The sequence below is a fragment of the Ceratina calcarata genome, unplaced genomic scaffold (genome assembly GCF_001652005.2).
Source record: "Ceratina calcarata isolate Rehan_Ccalc_2016 unplaced genomic scaffold, ASM165200v1 scaffold255.2, whole genome shotgun sequence".
NCBI lineage: Eukaryota > Metazoa > Arthropoda > Insecta > Hymenoptera > Apidae > Ceratina > Ceratina calcarata.
Genome location: NW_017147567.1, coordinates 924,266 through 941,905, shown reverse-complemented (window position 1 = coordinate 941,905; position 17,640 = coordinate 924,266). Strand labels below are relative to the sequence as shown.

Below are 17,640 nucleotides of genomic sequence, written 5' to 3'. Positions count from 1 at the left end.
TCCCGTATCTCCAAGGGTTTAAGAGTTATTGAGGAAAAACGAAATTTTTTTCCAAAAGTTCGCCGTTTCGACGGTGGAATGGTCGGATTTTGTCAACATCAATAAAATGCCAAATAATCATACTTAACTCATTAAATATCGAAATTAAAAGAAAAGTGCACTATTTTTAATTATAGGAAATGCGTTTTTCTAAGGTAAACTTTTGGTATTGACTATATAGCCAATACATCCTTAAGCCCAGATTAAAATTGTGATTTATAACGATTCTGTGGATTCCATAAATAAAGTCTGTAATTCTAGAGTGTTTGGTACGTATTTTCGCAGGTCTGCGGGGTCCATCGGAGCACGGTCAGCACCCAGCACGCCTCTTCAAGTAGCCCCCGGTGTGCAACAAGCTGGTCAGCAGTCGATTAGTGGCTCCCAGCTTACAGTGGCTAGCGCCAATAACTCGCAGCCACCAAGGAGCCCCAGCCACTCGACCTTGAAATGTAACGACAGGTGAGTCCTCGACCTCTCTCTACCACTTTCTCGTTCTCGGGCCATCAGTAAAATCTTTAGTAGCTTCGTGCGATTAATATGAAGATTGTAAGAGAATTGACACAAAAATGATTGCCATTTAAATCTCTTGCAATACGAAACAAGTGCGAATCTCATCTTAGAGTTCTGAGAAAGGGTTGTTAATCTCTTGTTGCTAATTTAACTGGACTTAATGTAATTTGAAATTTGCGTTTTAATGAAAGACACTCGATTGTTACGTAAGGCACAATAAATGCAAGATAACATCTTTGCAAATAAGAGATTGTGGATATTTGGCGAAGAGTAATGTCCATTTTCGTCACGTGTGGAACTTATTCGGTCTTCGTTACGTTATCTACTCCCATTGTTCATAAATCCCAGACTGTTATACATATACATATCATATAATATCGCAAATCAGATAATGATTTCCGTTCAATGTGCGTCGATTATTCGTTAAACTTTTATCAAAAATCCACAGAATGTGTATATAGAGCCTACAAGCTTTTACGTGTTTCACTGGCGTATTACTCAGCTGCGATAACGTATCATTAGATATCCCGACACCTGTTCATACAACAACGAAATCATCTAAAAAACACGGTTTTACTTGGACACCTGTTGAAGGAAGATTCCGTTTCTTAATCTCTTCGGTGAATTTTTATTGACAGGCTTTATTCAGATTTCCAGATATGTTGCACATTTTAGCCTTGCAAAGTGTTATACCAATTTTGAATGTCATATTTTAAAAGATATAAGTGTAATAAGATTCGTAAAACGAGAAAATTCTTAAGCCGGTTGTTTGACATCTCTAGTTTTCACAAAACCTGGTAACAACAGGATGTACTATGAATCTCTGCCCGATAACATCTGTCTGTCTTATCGCGCAATTTTTATAATACTTTATTGACATCTGAAATCGAGATATATATGTATATGTTATATGGATGTATGTATTCCAAGTATTAGCAACGACAATATCGAAACCAGTTGATAATCACGATATTTGCTGGTCGCCTCAGTCTAACACCGTATGATACACGAATCGGTTGCCGGACGATCGATACCGTGCGTCCGTGTGACCGCTATTGAAATTCTTTCACCGTTTCCTGTCCGTTATACTGTGTCTTCATTGACTATGTCGATCGAGAAGTGCAGATTCTATAACATTTAAAACAATTATAAATCAGATTCCCTTTCTAAAATTCGTGATACAAAAGAAGTCACAAGTGGAAGACACAGTGATACAAAGACGTCACAAGTAAATGACACAACGACACAGTGTTTATAAATAAAAAGTCATCAATTCGTTTGGTGATTAAAAAAATTAAGGTGTCTCTCATGTAAATTCATTTCATGAACGATTTAAGTTCTACGTAAATGAAATCGTTCGATGGGTAAACTGGGATATGCAATGCTGTCCAGGAGATTGAATTACCGGTGTCGCATCCTTGTCCGAATTCGATCGTCGCACGACCTTAATTTACATTAAGCCGGCTCGCAGTGGATCAGTAATTAGCGATTGAGAAAATTCCATTGAACGGCTGCATCGATTCCAGTTGTTTCGAAGGTAGCCGACGCTTCGTTCCATTGGAAGTGGAGGCAAAATTCTTCTGGGAAGATTCGTATTCGAGGCTTTATGGTCGTTCCAAGTTTTAGTTCCTCGCCAAGTGGACTATTACCACTTGAATCATTCTCAGATAAATAGATTCGGTAGAAACTGATCTGTGGTGTCTTAGCTTCGTTCTAAGACACTTTCAGGTCTGCTATGGTATTTCAAACGTCAACAAAAATGACTATCCCGATGTACGATGTGTGGAGCAATGATATCTGGAGCCCGAGGATTCGCAAAAGGAGAGCAAGGTGCGGATCTATGCAACGATCTAAAATAAAACAGATGGTCATCGCAAGATGTTGGATGACTAATTGGGCGGAGATCGGGGGTTGTTTGTTAGCTTAATAGTTACGAAAGAGGCCGGGCACAGGTGTTGAGAGAATTCGAGTATAATTCAATTCCTCGACATTATTTAGAACTCATAAGATTTACATCTTCGATGTTTTCTAACGAAATATCTTTAGTTTCTAAATATGCCTTGGCCTTAGCATTATTTAAGATCATCGATATTACGCAGCGTGATCAGTGGCTTATGTCATTATATTACGAATAAAACAGCCTTATATCCGCTTTTCGTTTGTTCAGTCATCTCTCTAAACCGCTGAGCAGAAGTACACCATCCATGGCAGCTGGTGGTACCGTGCAGACTCCGGGAAAGGCTGTCAGCAGATCCTCGTCCACGTCATCGCCAACGACAACCAGCAGCGCCAGGCAGAAGAAATTTCACAGGCATTTCTCTCAGGTAATTATCAATCGAGTTTCACCCATTCATATGTTTCGCTACTTTCACGAACTGAAACCTCCATCATTTCTCAATACCTAAATTATTCAGAATTTATTTCATCAAGCATTATCTTACAATTTTATCGTCTTATCGATTTCGCATAAAGTCAATATAGTTTATCGCTAAAAGCAATCGTGAAGTAGCAGTCACGTATGATAAATGTATGATAACTGGATTAGTAGTGACGCAGAGTGCAGAAGAGTGGTGAAAAAATTTGATAAATATTGTAGTCGTGGCTACAAGCATTTAATATAAATTGTTCTCAGGTGGCTGCGGATGAACGCGTGTTGAATTACTACAGCTGTGCGCTGGTAGGCGACATCCTGCTGCAGGGGTACCTGTACATCACGCCGAACTACTTTGCGTTCTACAGCAACGTATTCGGCTACGTAACGAAGCTGCTGATACCCACGGTTTCCGTGCTGAAGATCAGCAAGGAGAAGACGGCGCGGATCATACCAAATGCGGTAGCAATCGCCACGGAAGAAGAGAGGCACGTTTTCTGCTCCCTTCTATCCAGGGACTCGACATTCAAGCTGATGAAACAGGTTTGGGACGCGGCACTCGAGTTGCAACCCGCGCCGACAATCCTCCCGTTGACCAAAGAGTCGAACCTGCTCCCGCCGGATACACTGGTCGTCGACGACTCGGAGCTGAACCCCTATGAGGACGAGTCGAGCATGTCTGAAAGCGGGACGGACCTGAATTCCAGGCCGCCGACTATCTGTACCGAGGCCGACGCCGTTCCGTTGCCAGCCATCGTTAGGCCCAGTTTACCACCACCCCCAAAGTAAGTTTTCTTCCCATTATACGAGCGATGAATTCAATCGAACTCGTTTCTTATATACATAGCAGAAATTCAATTATCGGAACGACGTGTCATGTAATGCGTAATGGGAGTTTTTTAACCGTGTTTGTAAAATCATTTTCAGAGTGGAACAACCGCCGGTGCCGTTGCTTCCAGCATCGAGCAAATCGAAAGTTACCTCGTTCCTGCTAGCAGGCGGAGTGAAAACTAGCACGGTGATCACCGTGCTGATAGTCCTCCTAGCAGCTCTGTACGTCTCGGCGGCCCTGATGATGATCCGCATCGATAGGCTACACACGGCGTATCTGAACCACCCGCTCGTATCGCCGGAGCGTTTCACCCAGGATCGACTTTTGCATTATCTCAATACAAATCTCGATCAAATAGTCAAGGTACGTTACGTTTTTCTTATACCAGTGAGGGTTAACTGGGTTTTGTGCAGCGTTGCTATCAAAACGTCCTTTGGGAGGGATTTCTCCTGTTCGTTACCACGTTTCCTATTCCTCTCCTGTGGCCTGCTCATGTTCTCTCATGCTCTACAGTATCTCTGCAAATTCTCCAAAATCCTACAAATCCCTCGACATAGCAACGCTTTGCGATACGGGGTTGAATGGGAATGTAAATCGGTACGCATTAAGTACTGTATGTTATTGCTTCGGCCCAGCTGTGTCCGTTCGTTTGATCACGTTGGAATCGATTGTTTCAGGTGCGGCAAAGCCTGCAAATGTTGTCGCAGCAGTTCGTGTCGATGAGCCAGACCGGCGAGACAGAACCGAGCGTATCCGGCGGTGGAGTGGTCGAGTCGGAGAACGCTCCGAGTTAGCCCCCGACAAGACTAAATAATTTAATCCAACCAAATAATAATAATAATAATAATACGAGTCCCCGTCGCCTCGCTAGCGTATGAAGCGTCTCGTATAAACGCGTCGTCGTTCCTCGACGAGTTAAATAAAATCGAACAGGCCGATTCGAGCGACTGATTTCGTTCGCTTCATGACGATCCTCGATAGGTAATTATTATATCGTTAATGTACCTAGAATTTACCTGGACAAGCTACAAGAATAATAATAGACAGAGTTTAAAATAAAAAGAAAACACAAGCAGAACGAATAAACTGAAAGATGAAGTAATTACCGTGAATTTGATAGATCGAGACGATCCGTAGATTGGCAGAAGCATGATCTTCAGGTCTTGCAAAACTTAATCAATGCTTAAAGATTGATACGCTATCGGAGTAACATTATTTTATCATTTCTTAGCGTGTAAAATACTGTACGCGAACTTATTGACAAATCGACGAAAGATATGGGACGAGTGGCTAGCGAAGGAATTTCGTTCTATTCTTTTTTAAAACTAGTCATGTATCATATGTATATGCTCCACACGGGACAAGAGTATAAATGAACAAAGCGGTATATACATATATAAATATAATTAAAGAAAAGGGGAGACTATGTATACATATATATGTATACACATAGAGTAATGCATATTTCGCGATTACTTGTTGATTATTACATATTGTCGAAGCTACATAGCTGGAGCACTATTATTTGTGAGTGATAAGGCAGCGAGGATCATAGAATTATTGAGGACACTTATTTCGTAGCAAGCTGTGACGAGAAAAAGAATATTGAGAAAGCTAACGAGAAATTAGACGAGCTTGTACGATGCACCGACGGACTAGTTCGTCGGATGTCGAGTATCGCGCCTTTCGAAAGAAAACTTTGCATTCCCCGCGCACATTGGTGTTCCTACGAAGAAAAAACACGTATTTTCTGATCGTAACGAAACGGTAGCTTTCTTCGTCTCTCTGTTCTTATTTTTCTTCTCGTTTTATTTAAGTGCTCGCGAAATATGAATATATTTCCGTAACGATCGCACGTACGTTCTTTTTCTCTATATGTGTGGAAGACGCGATGTAAAACGAAGACGAAGAAGAAGTGTTATTATAGTTGCGGATTTAAAATACGAGAGAAACACGAGAGACCGGGGAGACTTGACTGTGATAGTAGGATCGAGGATTGCATTTTGTTAAAACGCGGCCGCGTTCACCAGCCCCCAATCGAGGGAGAACGTGAGACTGGTTGCCACTGATCGGACCAAATACGGGTCGAACGCGGTCGTCTTTACGTGGATCCGTTCGGCGGATCTAAAGAGAAGTGCTGTTACATTATTTAGCTAATGTTTATAAAAGCGACGAAGAAAAAACAAAAAAAAATACAGTACGCCTGAGTGAAATTCACTTGGAACGTTTTTCCTTTTCGATATAATTTATCGTGATCGAACTAGTTAATTTTAACGCGACTCCTTTTGCTATTGTACTCATTTATTTTATTGAGGAGTATCGAAAAAAATATGAAAGATACATTTTACTCGTCGATTTAATATACTAATTTATTTTCTAGAGTTTGGAGATCTACGGACTTATTATTGTAAATCTTGTTTTGTATTCTATTTTTTATTTTGACTCGCTGGTATTTATAATTAAGTGTTACATCGTATATGCTTTCGTAGCGCATGGGATATATTCGAGAAGAGGTGGTGTACTTGTGCCTGGCGTGTGCCATAAGAGAAACGGTTGCATTCGGGAATAAGAAACGCAGAAGCATACATGTATAGTTAATAATATACCGGGATTTGTTCGTCACTTCGCATTTTATATTCGATCAAACTTTATTTGGGAGTTTCAAGATTTTTAGCGGGAACCAGTCCACAGATAGCTTCTTTTTTTTCCTTTCCCTCTCCCTTTCACGTGCGAATACCGTTTGCCTTAATTGTAATGTTTCTTAGACACTTTTAGAAACGGATGCTCAACGGGCGACCCATTAATTCTAGAATGCTGCTTCGTAAATAGCAGCTCCTGATTTGTGCTTGTTCGAACGCGTGCGAGAGCTGCCGCCACGAGAATCGAATTTGTTGGCTGTACGGTTTCGAGCCTGACGTCATCGATCGAACAATTAGGAATCTGTATTGATTAGGAATTATCTTGAAATTGTCAATTGTTGCGTACTTTTTTATGGACAGGTCCCTGATCTACCAATTAATTGTACGAACGATGTTGGCATCAAGATTTGAATTGATTCTAACAAACATTTATTTAAAAATAATTCTGTCACTTGTTAATGAGTATTTCTTATTTTATTCAACAATTGACGCTCAAGATCAACGATTTCGTTTATTAAATTTTGAAAACGTACAGGCTTATTATTAGTGTATGACATATAAAAACGAAAGAAATTCGTAACGGCCGGTAAGTGCATTTAAAGAAACGGCGGTTCCTGAAGGATGAAGCTCACCGCGTGTATGTTAATCTCAATGATGAAAGTTTTAGAATGAAACCACGGTGAAATATCCGCGAAACACAGGCAGACCAATAATTTACAATTTGTGTAGTCCGACAAAACGGAGCGCAAAAATAAATTCATGAAAAATTGAAGAAACTCGTTTTCATTTGTCCTCACGTTCTCTTCCTTTAACTCGTTTTTCAGGTATCTTCAACTCGATGTAAGAATCTCGAAGAAAACCACAACATCCACTTATGCACACGCTAATTAGCGGTTTGCGATAAGATATTTTCCGTAGATTTCAAGTTTATCATAAAAAGTACGTTCATTTTTTTTGTTTTATCAATTACACAAGTTGATACACCTCTTTCTTAACTAATTAGAACAAGCGTTATGATTCTTTTATCAAGACAATTAGCTGTTAGAACGACTGGAGACTGCTGTGCGTCTGTGATGGTGGGGATTTGACGCCCGCAGTTTAAAGGAAGCTGCGGCTGATATAAAAAGACAGTACTACTCTGTTAGTGACAGTGACAGTGTAACTCATTTGTCAGATTGAAAACCGGTTCGGTCCATTGAAATATTTGCTTTTGTGACATCTTGCTTGTTCCATACTACTGTTTATTCGATTTTGAGTGACGAACGTCAAACAAAAATCTACTGCAAGGTAAGTTACAATACTTGTTCCAAGTAGTAGTCATATTCTTCTTTTATTTGGAATTATGGGATGAACAGAATTACTGGTAATCGATATTTATTTAGAGACCTAACAAGCAAACGGATTAATAGATCGTGTGATAAAAATATCGTTATCTGAATTCTTTTTTTGAATATGAACCATACTACTTGCTTCAATCATTATCAAAACAAACGCACTGAGGAGAAAATAAAAATCCTTTAAAAATACATCTTGGAACCGCACATATCAATCGCTTACGTAATGTTTATGGAAATCAGATTCGGAATGTTGTTCCTACCGGTTTTACTCGCGGATGAACACATTGAAGATTGTTCATTCCAACAAAGTATTGTTTCTACCTTAGCAAATGAAATATTAATAATCCATGATAAATAGGATATTATTGATACACGAGGCGTTCATTTCGATTTCGTCGAACAAATCTGTGAATCATCGATTCCATTCAGGGGTGAAACACATCCGTTTGGGAAACAGCTCACGTTCTCTATCTCAGACATTTGCGCAACGGGTGAATCAATGGTAAATTCCCGACTGCGTTTCAGTGTGAAACTCGTCTGGTATTTTCGGTACAAGTCTTTCACTCATCACTCGAGGTCTTCAGAATGTTGCGTAACTGATTTTCAATCCTTTTAAGCAGAAATTCTGTTTTAACATGTTGATTCTTAACGAGCTTCGTAATTTATGTCCAAGAATAGTTATTTACATTTCGTTGTGCGTGTCTATCAGAGGATGAATGAAAGTAGCCTTCGATGTACTATGAAGTAAATCTTCGAGGTACTATGAATGAGTACATAGCTATTTTCAGTATTCGTAATACGTGCATAGCTGGCGATTCTCTGCAAGGATGAATAACTGTACGCGATGTACTGCTTTTTGTTAACAGTCCTAGAAATTAAATGAATCACGATTCTCAATGACCTACTCCACACGGCTACCAGTTTCGGTCAAATTGATTTTGATTGTAACTATTGATTTTGATTGTTACATATAAACAACAGCGTAGAAAACTCAGGAGATTAGATTTTTTATACATTCCTCCAATGAACAATTAAGCAAAACAGAAATTCCTTTCTTCCCCAATAAAATTATTCATTCCTTATAACCGAATCTGAAATCTTTCGTAGTTGAAAGAATGTCGACCGAGCCATTAGTCGTCGAAGAAGTCTACTTCTACCCAAAAGAGAATGCAAAATCTCATCACACCTTCAATTACGAATTGGTCCATTTGGACCCACCGACGGCAGTACTCAGAAGGGGCGAATCCTTCACCGTCGCGTTGAGATTCAATCGGCAATACGTAGACGAAACAGATATCGTCAGATTATTGTTCAATTTTGGACCGAATCCGAACATAATCAGAGGAACTCGAGGAGTGAACACTATCACCAGTAGAGATAGTTATTTGACCGATCTCGAAGCATGGGGGGTCCGCATGATGAGCGTCAACGAAGAATTCTTAACTGTAGAAGTCAGAAGCCCAATAGACAGTCCCGTTGGAATATGGCAGTTGAACATAGAGACGACAATCCTCCATAGCAAAGAACCCCCGAATACTTATAATTACGATAGAGACATTTATCTGCTGTTCAATCCTTGGATGAAAGGTACAAATGATTCTGCCAAGTGGTTTTCTAGTCAGCGGTTCAGTTTCTGAGGCTATCTATTTATCTTCAGAGGACTTGGTGTATCTGGAGGACGAGCAGCTGTTAGATGAGTACGTTTTGAACGACGTTGGAAAGATTTGGGTTGGCCCTTGGGGAAGCTCGCGTGGGAGGGAATGGGTTTTTGGCCAATTCGATGCCTGCGTGCTTCCAGCTTGCGAATCGTTGATACAGAGATCAGGGATCAGCGCTAATTCCAGAGGAGATCCGGTTCAACTGTGTCGGGCCCTTTCGAGAATCGTAAGCTCTTTATTAAACCAGAGGTCAAGAGCAAGGGGGCAGGGTTGTCACTTTCCTAATATTTCACGAACATGTATCGATGCACAGGTAAATTCGAACGATGATAGGGGAGTAGTAACCGGTCGATGGGACGGTGATTACGCAGATGGTACCGCGCCAGCCGCTTGGACCGGAAGCGTAGCGATTCTTGAGGAATTCTTAGAAACCGGCGAGTCTGTAAAATACGGGCAATGCTGGGTATTTGCCGGGGTGGTGACCAGCGTCTGTCGCGCCCTAGGAATACCATCCAGAGTCGTTTCAAACCTAGTATCAGCCCACGACGCGAATGCATCGCTTTCCGTCGATCGTTACTACAGCAAAGACAATGAGGAGCTCGATTTCGACCCGAACAATCCATATGGCGAGGACTCGATCTGGAATTATCACGTTTGGAACGACGTCTGGATGGCCAGGCCTGATTTGCCTAAAGGCTACGGTGGCTGGCAGGCGATCGACGCTACGCCGCAGGAAACTTCTGACGGGGTTTATCAGTGCGGGCCAGCTTCTGTCGAGGCGATCAAACAAGGAAACGTCGGATTCAATTATGATGTTACTTTCATGCTGGCTTCGGTGAACGCTGACCTGATGAGGTGGATAGAGGACCCCGAAAGCGAGATTCAGTATAGGAAGATCGATTGCAATAAGTATCAGTGAGTAGTCGCCTCATAAAAATTCGTAATTGCGGTGACGGTCTTCACCTTGATGCTGCTAATAATGCGCTGTCAGTTTACATAATCCTGACATAAAATATGCAAAACGTAGAATCACTCGGTTGTATTTTCTCGCTGCTGGATTTACGATTGATTCGTTATCTGACAACGCGTCTAATTTAGTGATCGTTTTCTAATAGCATCGGTCGAATGATCTTGACGAAAGCCCCTTGGATCTTCGATCCTAATGGCGACAGGGACAGGGAGGACATAACTTCGATTTACAAAGCGCAAGAGGGTAAATCTTAAAAACTCCTAATAAAATAATTTCAAATTGTTTCATCTCTATTTTATTCGAATTTTGTAATTCAGGATCGGAAGCAGAACGGCTGACGCTGTACAGGGCTGTGCGTAGCACGTCGCTCGCGAAGAAATTCTACTCTTTACCCTCGCCAGCTAAGGAGGACGTCGAATTCGACCTCGTCGATCTCGATCGAGTGAATATCGGCGAACCGTTTTCAGTAATAGTGAACATGAAGAACAAATCGAACCAGCCTCGGACTATTCAAGCCATCCTCTCCGCTGGTAGCGTATATTACACTGGTGTCAAGGCCCATCTGGTGAAGAGAGCTGCGGGGGATTTCGTGCTTCAGCCACAAGCCAGTGGGTTTTTTTTAATTAAAAATCGTTTAGGGAACAGATTTATGCGTTGATGCTAATTCACGCCTGTCCAATTTAATTTGCAGGCGAACAATTGAGGCTTAGAGTCACCGTAGAAGATTATTTGGACAAGCTTGTCGAGTATTGCAATATGAAATTACGTTGTATCGCCACGGTCGCAGAGACGAAGCAGACATGGGCCGAGGAGGATGACTTCCAAGTATTAAAACCAAGTATCGTAGTCAAGGTAAGCCAACTGATTACACAAATTCCTCTAGATGGACGCATGTGGGAAGTTCATAAAAATTTTTTAGATCGAGGGAGACCCCCAAGTTGGCGTGCCAGCGACGATCACTCTCAGCTTCAAGAACCCATTGAAAATTCCTCTGACGGAATGCAAGTTCAATTACGCTGGTCCAGGACTGTCAAAGAACAAGACTATCGGATTTAGGGACGTCGAACCGGAAGAAGAAGTCTACGTTGAACATCAACTTGTCCCTCAAAAGCCTGGATCTCAAAAGGTCATCGCTACTTTCACGTCTAAGGAACTAGTAGACGTCACCGGAAGCGCTGCCATCGACGTTCTTGACGTAGACGAATGAACATTTCCGTTTCTTCCATTTTCATTATTAATAGAACCGCAAAGCTGGATAAACTGGATATCTTGCTATCGATACTGTAATAGTTATATACTTTTCTTTTGTCAATTTCGAGGATCTGCCTAAGTGGCGTTGCTGTATTTTAATTATTAAAACAATTTTCGTTGTATTTCTGTTTAATTGTCAATACACTAAATAAATAAAATACAAATTGCTGAACAAACAAGGCGCGCATTTAAAGTGTAAAAAATGCTAACGACTTAGAACACTTAGGAACTTGAAATAAAAGGATGGAAGAATCACGAGACATCACAGACGATGGTAAACTGCAGACACCAGAAGACAACGTAGCATAGTATACCATAAATCAAAGGCAATAATATATTCTCCCTGGACAATAAAGAAAACCGTCTATCGGTGTTCCCATAAAATACAGCGCAGACGTTGAGATTCGTCCCTTCAGTGCTTTCGAACTTGACGTCGCTAGTCTCGTCGATGAGAAATTCTATCAAGGACCTCACATCTCTCGCTGTAACGCTGCTAGACGATTTTCTTTGAACCACCAGTTGATTCGAGAATTCACCGGTGATGCTGGACGAAGGAGTCACCGTCGACGGTCCAACGGACTCGAAATATTCTTCTTGGGACTCGCTTTGAGGATCGAAAGAAGTTTTACTGAACGTCGAAGCGAGTTCCGCTTGCCGCAGAGCCTCAATTATTTCATTCCTCTTCTTGTTCTTCTTCTGCGCAATCATCTTTACACTGTCGCTCCCCGATAGACTTCTGCATTCTTCTTTCGATCCTTTCAATATCTTGCTGATAGTTTTCCTGCGCTTCGTTCGTTTCTTCAGCTTCTTCACTTTATTCCGCAAGGTCCTTCTATATATTTCCAGTGCCTTGCACACGTTTCTTCCCCGGATCTCCGCCAGCCGAAGGGCTGCCACTATTTCGCTAGAAATCACGTTGACAGGCTTTTGGTCTTCTTCTTCGTTCGCGCTGAACTTCTTCGACGATTCGACTGAAGAATCCGAATAACTGATTGACAGAGACTCGTTTGAGTCTGTTGGTCTCACGTTGGATAGAGACTCGTTCGATTCTTCCTTCAATCGGTTCAACAACAGTTCTTGCAATACGTGAGAACACTCCTTCGAGCCCTCGTTGTTTCTACTTATCTTTTCTTCGAAGTCAGCTGATCGCGACGAAGTTCTGTAAAAAGGGCAACTGTTTTTTAAAGGAAAATCTTGATGCTTCAGATTCTTTTCTTGGTCGAAATCGTCCGTCATGGAACACGCGTTTCTTGCTTTCAGTTCCGTTTGCGTCTCTATAGCGCGCAAGATGGCAGGCTTCCAAATTTGAATCTTTGGATTAGGTATCGTCTGCAAGCTTTTCGATACCATGCAACGAACGATAGTCTGCGAATAAGCATTGCTGCAGCTTATAATCGTACACGTTGCGTTGTCCTTCATTTCCTGCAAATGCAAAACAGTTCCCTTCAATTCTTTCTTACTATCTACTCTGAGAAAATTATCATCGTTTGTCGGCACATTGGCAAAGCTGATGGACTTTCTCTTTAAATAGGTCTTTTGTTTGTCCTTCAAATTCTTCTCAGCCTTGTTAACTAAATCAACATCGATTCCCTGATCGCAGAGGAAGTCCTTCAGCATGCTCAACGAAACTGCGTGAGGATTCATCCTAATCTTATCCTTTTTAATTAGTGAATTAACATTCCTCGGTTCCCTGATATCATGTTTCTGTGCCTCCTTATCATCTCTCGTGACTGTTTTTTCCTGGCAGCAGAGATTCGACGAAGAGCTGGACCCGACACTTGGAGTACAGCTTGCACTGGTTTCCAGAGGACCAGCGCCCGGCTGAGAATCGTCCTTGACGTTCGTGAGAGATGAGAATTCCATCGACTCTCTCTCGTTAACAGGCACCGAGGACTTCTCTGAAATCTTATCCATCATTTGACTGTCCTCGAAAAATCTTTCACTGAGCTTCATTTCGCTTATATCGAATCGATAGTAATCGACGTCTCTGGTAGGTTCCTCGTCGTTTGGAATTTCGTTAAACAAATTTGACCTACGCGAATCGAAGGAAACGGAACTGGTTTCATTGCACAGTTGGTAAAAATGTGAATCCTCGGAGTCCTTGTCTTCCTCTTTCGGTGCATCCTTAATAATTTCTTCCAATTCCCGAAGGATCTCCGATTGCCTCGCGGATTTCCTATCAACTTCGCAGGAAGAGTTCGTGAAAGTCCTTGGACAGGCGTGATCCGATGAACCTCTTCTTAGGGACTCGTTGTAACTTCTAGCTGATGTTTTTGGCTTTGGTTTCATCATGGAACTTGCTTTTAAGCTTATACTGCTTCTGTCCCCTGCGTTTAAGTTGTCGATGTTTAAGACAGGCACAGTGGTTTTTGTGGAATACGTTTCGGATGGTTTTCTCTTTGCTTCGTTTCTCTGTTTCTCTCCGCTGAACGCGTAACATCGAAAGGGTCATTCCATGCCATAAGATCAATTAGTTTGGGAAAATGAAGAATATTTAAAGTTCTTACGTATAATTGTGCGTCCTCGTAGTTCGTTTCCCGTTGTCATCCATATTCGTAAGATTCTTCTTCGTGAGGATGTGGTCCATCGAATTTCCCCGTTTATTTGTTGACCTAATGATATTATAACGCAATTCCACACTTTAACAAAGCAAAAGGAAGAAATGTTTAAAATTGCATACTTAGCGTTTTCCTTGAGGTGCGTCGTTTTCTGTGGTTTCTGTAATAACGTGATCACACTGTTCGATGCTGGCATCTTGGACACAGGCCCACCTCCTGGTTTCCAAGGCTGGGGTTGATTGCCAGGTGCTCGATGCTTCTGCCTGGACACTGTCTGCTTATACTGACTAGAACTAGCGTTCAACGCTATTTTAGACGACTTGATTCTCTCCCAATGACGACTGTTATCAACCGTCTTCTTATCTGTATTCGTCTGAATATTATCAGGATGCTTTTCTCGCCTGGGGCTTCTCGCTGAGCCGAAGGACTTAGTGTATGTCTTGGATCTCGATTGCCTCAACGTATTCACGGAATTCGAAACGCAGGACATTTGTGTTCCGACGGCACTTTCCTTTTTCGCTACGTTCGGCCTGGCGCTTCTTGTACGAACGTGTCCTACTTTTTGTCTGGAATGCGATATTAAAATTTTAATGTCTGTCTAAAGACTTTGCGCAGATTCATGGACCCTGCGTTGGCATATCGAAGGATTTGCGCGATTATAGGAGAAGTAGTCAGTTACCATTCGTGGCACTGTGGAGAGCATAAGTTAGACCCAAGAGTGGAATTGCCGAGTTAAAATTAATATCACAGGCAATTGAAATTACTTAGTATCATTAGCAGAAGAACTAGTGAACACTCGACGCTGCGACGCTTTTGATTTCCGCGGGCTACGAACGTTCTCCTTCTCTTCATTCTCTGCCATCACGTTCTTTACTAAACGCGACATGGTCTCTATTATGCAGGATATTTCGTTCGCCCAATAATTCGAAGTCAACGTTATCTCGTTCAAGATACTCCTCTAGACTCGTTACAGAAAATTCATTTCAAATATAGAAACATCTTAGATCGATAACGTGCTTTGGGTCTTACTTTTTTGGGCGCATGACGCCCTTGGAGCAGTTCTAGCTGCATTTGATCGACTCGTTTCTCTATAATGCAAACCACGAATCGATTAATAGATTAAATCATTTTTGCTTATAAGATAACTGTATGGAACCTTGATCTTCCAAAGTGATTCTATTCTTGTTGACCACTTTCACCAAATCGAGGATGTTTTTCGACAGCAGTTTAGTGATGCTCGTCTCAGCTTCGAATCCGTCGTTCGACCCGTGAATGTAACTCTTGCACCTATGCACCATAACATTTAATAATAATAATAATAACATTTTATTTCACGGGCAAAGCCCATTATAACATACAATAGAAAGAATACAGTAATAATATAGTAAAAATAATGGACATAAGATAAGAGAAAGAAAAGAAAAGAAAAACATATATAAAATTTTAAATACATGTAATAAAAAAGACTACATGAATCAGGAAAGGATTAAGACTAGGATTAGCAAGTATGATATGATAATCGTGTATCGGAAATCGCGAGAAGAAACTCGCGTAGAAGACAAGGCATTGCGTGTCTTCCTTTTAACAGATGTAACTCCATCATGAAATACGTCAATGATGGAGCCTATTTAAAATCGTTTAGTTGAAAACACTCCTCGATAATCTGTTTCGCTACCTAGCTATTGTTTTATCCAGTAACTGTAACATCAGCATCATCGTATTAGCAGAATCCGGACAAACGGTGCTCTGCAGTTTCATCTGAAGCCTCATCATCCGCTGCCAGTCGATAGCCAAACGTTCATGAATCTTTGTCAACATCCTGCATATGTTAGCGTCCTCACAATCGATGTTTCGACTGGATTCTCGGAAAGTTATTCCGCGTGTTGCATCTTGGGTATCGAACCTCATACTTTTATTACAAGAATCTTGGAATTCTTGTCCCTCATCTTTACGACCCATCGGTTGCACGTTGTCAGTACATAAATTAGCATCGATTATCTTGGTCTCTCGTTTTTTTACATCATTTGGCTTATTCATTCGTTTCTCGATTATTATCTTAAACTTGTTTTCAGCTGATTCCTCTTTCAAATCCTCGGGATTCGGTCTTACTTCTTTGGAGCCTTCGACGTTGTCTATTGACGATGACTCGGTTTTCAAATCTCCGAAACTGTTGGACTCCTCTGATTCCATTGTGCTTTTTGACATTTTACTTTCGCTATCGGTTGAGGACTCGTTAGGATTGCTGTCAGATTTGACATCTTGCCGTTTCGTTTTGCACTCTTCTTTCCCGGGTAGATCATTCTCATCCATGGTTTTATCACGAGGACTATCACGTTTCAGTTTCTCATCGTTGCTTGCTGCGATAAATTTTTCAGGCTTTTCCCGTTCTTCGGTTATCGAGGCACTCTTTTCTTCCATTGTACGTGTCCTATCTGCTATTATAGTAATTTCGTTAGTTTCCTCAGGTAATGTTGAAGCGTTATCTTCATATTTGTTATCTTCGATTCCAGTGTCTGGTAGTTGTAATCTCAACATCTGACTCCCATTCTCGTGATAATACGTTTCTCTCGCGTTACATTTATTAGAATTCTTCACTCGTATACTTTTCTCGAAGCTACTTTCATTTGAATTTTCCTGCACTTTTCCCAAATTTAAATTATTTTTCTGTACTGCCACTTGTTGACGTCGATTTAGTTTAACGTCTTCCGAATTAGTTTTAATGTTTTTAGGATCCATACTACGTTTCTTCTTCATTTCCGGTGATAGGAAATCAGCATCCACAGATACGATTTTCCCATCGTTTCTCGGGGAAGAGACCATCGAGTTCCGTTGATTCGCGCTAGAATCGCTCTCGCTTTTACCTTTCTTACTGGAATAGAGTTCCACTAATTCGAAAGGGCAATTGAAAAGAGAATCGACAGTGTTTCTGTTATACACGCTACACGTTCCCTTTGGTGAAACACGAAATTCGGTTTGAAAAGTAGAATTAGCCCTTCTGTCTCTCCTTGGTGAACCAAAACTCTCATACTTGCTATGAGGATGTGAATTTACTTTAGGAGATCGATTCTTTTTATTTGGGGAACGTTCACCCCTTTTCGGGGTCGAAGCTCGAGGAACCTTGTCCTTGCCTTCCGTCGTTTTCAAGGTAGTTTTCGAATGAACGTTCAATACAGTGACGCTCGAGGAAATGTTCTTCCCCTCCAAAGAAGAGATACTCTTCGTAATCGATTGAATATGTACTTCGCGTGCGTCGGGTTTTGCTCTTTTCTCTGAATAATTACTCTGATTCTTGGGTTCTTTAACGTCGACGTTATCCGGAAGTTTATCGCCGCTGAAGTCCGTCTGTTTCTTCATGAACTCGTTCAATCTTATTAACTCTTGTAGCATGTGTGCGTCGTGGCACCACGCTCCGTTCGCGAGGTCCTCATCGTTCGCAGGCATAAAACGAGATTCCGTCCACATAGAATCCATCGAA

General features: G+C 41.3%; 3 protein-coding genes across 6 annotated transcripts in view; 2 read left to right on the top strand and 1 right to left on the bottom strand.

The window, feature by feature from the left end:
- The window catches only part of LOC108623226 (GRAM domain-containing protein 2A), a 23,844-nt gene extending 16,681 nt beyond the window's left edge, over positions 1–7,163 (top strand). For all 4 annotated transcript variants that reach the window (XM_018021600.2, XM_026812075.1, XM_026812076.1 and 1 more), the window contains 5 exons: positions 325–498; positions 2,717–2,873; positions 3,182–3,705; positions 3,848–4,115; positions 4,430–7,163. In XM_018021600.2, coding sequence (XP_017877089.1) covers positions 325–498; positions 2,717–2,873; positions 3,182–3,705; positions 3,848–4,115; positions 4,430–4,546 — 1,240 coding nt within the window. In that variant the 3' untranslated portion in view covers positions 4,547–7,163. The remainder of the gene's footprint in view (positions 1–324; positions 499–2,716; positions 2,874–3,181; positions 3,706–3,847; positions 4,116–4,429) is intronic.
- Positions 7,164–7,513: 350 nt separating this feature from the next.
- LOC108623185 (hemocyte protein-glutamine gamma-glutamyltransferase) lies at positions 7,514–11,729 on the top strand. Its single transcript, XM_018021509.2, has 8 exons — positions 7,514–7,678; positions 8,836–9,315; positions 9,386–9,612; positions 9,700–10,301; positions 10,502–10,599; positions 10,674–10,964; positions 11,048–11,208; positions 11,276–11,729. Exons 2-8 carry the CDS (start codon positions 8,844–8,846, stop codon positions 11,561–11,563), a joined length of 2,139 nt encoding a protein of 712 aa, XP_017876998.1. The 5' UTR covers positions 7,514–7,678; positions 8,836–8,843; the 3' UTR covers positions 11,564–11,729.
- A 130-nt stretch (positions 11,730–11,859) lies between these two features.
- LOC113464096 (uncharacterized) lies at positions 11,860–17,636 on the bottom strand. The gene is made up of 7 exons (XM_026812054.1): positions 15,841–17,636; positions 15,322–15,452; positions 15,195–15,253; positions 14,930–15,123; positions 14,288–14,731; positions 14,115–14,219; positions 11,860–14,032 (listed from the first exon to the last, which is right to left on the bottom strand). The coding sequence occupies exons 1-7, from the start codon at positions 17,634–17,636 to the stop codon at positions 11,860–11,862; spliced, it is 4,902 nt and encodes a 1,633-aa protein (XP_026667855.1).
- Between the last annotated feature and the right edge of the window lie 4 nt (positions 17,637–17,640).